We start from the raw sequence: 4383 nt of genomic DNA, 5'->3' as shown, positions 1-4383 counted from the left end.
ATGATTATTAAACTGAATTCCTATCGCTGCACAAAGTAGCCCCACTTGGGGCCTACTTTGTGCAAGGTATGTTTTGACTTATTATTTGTAGATATTACATACAAATAATGCCAATATTGATCAAATTCACTCTTCTGAGTCCAGTTATGAATATAATATCGATAAATTTTACTAAAGTTTGAAATTGTTTTTTCACATGTCAAAGTTCAAAAACTGCGAATTCCTGCACAAAGTAGCCCCACATGACGGTATATGCAAGAATCACTATTCAAGAGTTATTCAGGAGTAGTTTTATTTTCTTTAATTATTTCTCAGTTTAATAATACATTTGAAGTCCGTAAACAGAATGTACCGGTTTAATGCTTAAAATAACATTTAATATATAACTTTTTTTTTGTAGTAAATGTGATTGTGAGTGAATGATTGAAAAATTTAATAATTATTATCGCTAAGAATGGTGGAATAAAAGTTAAAATTCAGAAATATGCGACTAAAACAACAAAGAAAGACACGCTATTGTGTTATTTTAACTTATTAAAATAAAATATGCTTAAAATATCTACGTTTACTTGTTTTCTTAAGAAAGTAGTTAAACTTTAGTTGGAGGAATTTCCAATTTTCTTAGTAAACTGAGAGATAATTATTTGCCTGATGTCTCGAAAAATTAACAAAAATCGTGCTATTATAACAAATTTTAATATAAAATCAAATCTCTAATGATGTAAAATCTTTTAACATTTTGAAGATATAAACCAATTTTGTTGAAACTTCGGTCTTGACACTTGGGTTCAAGCTTTTGACCAGAAATTTTAACTTTTTTTGAAACTCTAAAGCTAGCATTTTTGTATCAATACTTAAGGTTTAACACATTTGTCAGAAGCAGGTTCAGAATGCAGAGAAAATACGGAACAAATTGCAGAATAATGAAAAGAGAAGAAGAAAGTTATTAAAATAAAATTAAAAAAAAAAAAAAATCGGGGAAAAAATAAAGATATAATCTTTTCATCTGCTCACACGATTATATCCTCAATTTTTTATTTATTTTATTTTAATAATTTCTTCTTCTCTTTTCATTACTCTGTAATTTTTTCCGTGTGTTCTCTACCTTTTGAACTTATGACTATTTTCCATCGTAAAGGAATACGTCTTGAAGAGAGCCTTTATGTTTTCTCAATAAAAAAATTATCTTATTTTTATTTTCAAATTCTGTAATATATATATATATATATATATATATACACTGCTCAAAAAAATTAGGGGAGCACATGGTTTTAGTGAAATTACGCAAATATTTACACCGATAAGTAACAAAAAAGTAATCATTTATAATGTAAGACCGAGCAGGAAAAAGAAGAAGAAAACTTCATATGCAAATAAAAGTTCATGACGTCACAAACCAGAAAAGAAGATAAGAGCAGAAATTGGGATGTAGCAGAGACGTCTGTTTCACTGCCGTAATTCAGAAAGTTAATTTCTCAGTTATTGTTTTTGAGAAAGGGTGACTTGAAAATGTCTCAACAACGTGATTTACCTGAATCCATTGCATGGCGCATCATCGGCAGACTGGAATCCGGGCAAACACAACGCAGCGTGGCGGACGCTGTTGGAATCGGCAGAAGTGTCGTTGCAAGGCTATGGAATCGATTCCAGGAGACTGGAAATGTGAGTTGTCGGCCAGGGCAAGGTCGGCCACGTGCAACAACTGCAGCTGATGACCGGTATATACAGTTAACAGCTCGTCGTAACAGAACAGACAATGCTACTCAGCTGCAAAGACAGTTTCTCGTGGCAACAGGACGAAGAGTTTCCACTTAAACAATACGGAATAGGCTCCATCAGGGAGGTCTCTATGCTCGTAAGCCCATGGTCTGCATTCCATTGACCTCGAGCCACCGTGCGGCTAGCAGAAGATGGGCTGCTGAACATCAAGATTAGGAGCAACGCGATTGGAGCCATGTATTGTTTACAGACGAGTCTCGATTCAGTCTGGAGAGTGACACCCGACGTGTTTTGGTGTGGAGGGAAAGGGGAACTCGAAATAACCCCACTTTCATTCGTGAAAGGTCACACTACAGACGAGCTGGTTGGATGGTGTGGGGTGGAATAAGCATAGGTGGACGTACGGACCTGCATATCATTCGGAACGGTACTTTGACGGCCCACAGATATGCAGACGAGATATTGAGACCTCATGTCATACGCTACGCAGCAGCCATTGGTGATTCCTTTGTTTTACAAGATGATAATGCGAGACCACATACAGCTCGTCTTGTGAAGAGCATGCTGGAAGCTGAAACAATATAACGTATGGAATACCCTACACCCTCTCCTGACCTGAATCCAATCGAGCATGTTTGGGACGTGCTCGGGCGACGCATTGCTGCAAGACCAAGCCCTCCATTAACTCTCCGTGACTTGGAGATTGCCCTTCTTTAGGAGTGGAACTGTATTCCTCGAACTCTCATCTATACCATCATCGCATCCATGGGAAACAGGTGTGCAACAGTCTTAGCTGTTCGAGGAGAACATATGCCTTATTAACAGTACTGCATCACTTCCAAACATTACTTTTTTATCGTTTACATGTAAACCAATTGTTGCCTTAAATCAGCTTTTTGTTTTTTTTCCATAGTTTCCATGAATTAAAGATTAATTCCATATGTTTTTACGTCTTTTTTTCTGTATCGTGCATTGATACGTATGCACTATCCATTTCATGCAGCTCTGTGGATGTCTCGCACGACTTTCTTACTTTCTTTGCTTGCTCCCCTAATTTTTTTGAGCAGTGTATATATATATATATATATATATATATATATATATATATATATATATATATATATATATATATATATATATATATATATATATATATATATATATATATATATATATATATATATATATATATATATATATATATATATATATATATATATATATAAATGTGTGTGTGTGTGTGTGTGTGTGTAATACAAAAATTAAATACTTTTGTATTAATAAAAGAATTAAAACTCTTTCGTTTTCATAAAATGTCTTTGTTAAAGAATAAGCGTAGAGAGATTCTATTTTGGGAATTAAAGGCTGAAAACATACCATTGAAATAGAAATAGATTTATATTTCAAAGGAAGAGTTATTTTTGGAATCGTTCCCTCTTTCATTTCCATATAAGGAAGCAGTAAATGATTTTACTTAATGCGTAAGGTTACAAGAAAGAAGTGTGCCTTTTTACCTCAAATCTGTGTTGGTATAAAACGTAAGAACGCATAGTTTTGCGTGTCCTTTTCATCATGATGTGATCCTGATAAGCTGTTCCGGAATTGTCTGGAGTCTTGTCCACGCCTCTTCCTTTGCAGGAGTGGGGACGTGAACTGATATCAATACCAGCCTACCTTTAAATAAACCTGTTTAGAACGTATGATGGCTTAAGACTGCAATTATTTCAAGCTAAATACAACACTGATAACAGGGTTGTAGCCCTGTTATTACATATATATATATATATATATATATATATATATATATATATATATATATATATATATATATATATATATATATATATTTACAACAAAATAAATAAATACAAGAAAACACGAAGAAAGTTAAGAAAAGCATTAAGTTTCATTTGTTGCGCATAAGCTGCAAGTAAGCAGAACTCATTAGATAAGTTCAAAAAGAAGATAAAGCAAAGGAAAATGATTGACAAATGCAAAGGGGGGGGGGGAAATAATAATTAATGAGAAAAATAACAAACAACTGATTAAAAAAAAGAAGAAAGGATGAAATTATATATATATATATATATATAAAAAATAAGTCTATTGATACTATTATAAATAAAGAATAAATACCTTTTTACTTTCTGTAAGTTATTTTGCACCAATTCTACTTCGAATAAAATATTGCTTCGCTCTCTCTTAAGTAGTCAAACATCGATAACTTGTTAGTCCTATCGAAATTTCTTCTGAAACATTTGCCTTCACCAAAGAAACTTTTCTTGCTGACAACTTTATTAGTTGTGTCCGAAAGATACAATAATATATAATTATCTTCCCAGTATTTTTAAGAAATGTAATAACGGTACTTAGTTTGTTTGGTACTTATCTCCAAGTATATTTCTTTCGGAAAGCGTTGAAGGCTCTTAGACTCAAGTGGCATGCAGTCATGAGCCAACAAAAATGAAAATAGGTATTTTTCAAGTGATTTCATTTCTGTAGAAAAAAAGATAACTTGACATTACGTAAATAGGTTTTTTTAAGTTAGTCTACTATGTAATTTTATCTATTTTGTTTGTCCAGGAAACGCAAACTCTAGATACATTCTCTAAGATTTATCTAGTTCTTTAAGTAAATATAAAACTTAAGAAAAATTAGATTAAC

At 32.6% G+C, this 4383-nt stretch overlaps 1 protein-coding gene across 1 annotated transcript; it reads left to right on the top strand.

Annotated features, from left to right (window-relative positions):
* The first annotated feature begins 1509 nt into the window (after window positions 1-1509).
* On the top strand, window positions 1510-2304 carry LOC147808103 (uncharacterized). The gene is made up of 2 exons (XM_087166874.1): window positions 1510-1741; window positions 1970-2304. The coding sequence occupies exons 1-2, from the start codon at window positions 1510-1512 to the stop codon at window positions 2302-2304; spliced, it is 567 nt and encodes a 188-aa protein (XP_087023000.1).
* Window positions 2305-4383: the final 2079 nt, after the last annotated feature.

Source organism: Parasteatoda tepidariorum, chromosome 6 (assembly GCF_982258835.1).
Source record: "Parasteatoda tepidariorum strain Cologne lab strain chromosome 6, Ptep-v5.0, whole genome shotgun sequence".
Lineage (NCBI taxonomy): Eukaryota > Metazoa > Arthropoda > Arachnida > Araneae > Theridiidae > Parasteatoda > Parasteatoda tepidariorum.
This window is presented reverse-complemented; position numbering and strand designations above follow the sequence as displayed.

Bases quoted from the DNA above. Each gene is read 5' to 3' on its own strand.
- LOC147808103 (XM_087166874.1), top strand. From the start codon at position 1,510: ATGTCTCAACAACGTGATTTACCTGAATCCATTGCATGGCGCATCATC. The intron at 1,742-1,969 runs GTAACAGAACAG...TATTGTTTACAG, and splicing joins TATACAGTTAACAGCTCGTC to ACGAGTCTCGATTCAGTCTG.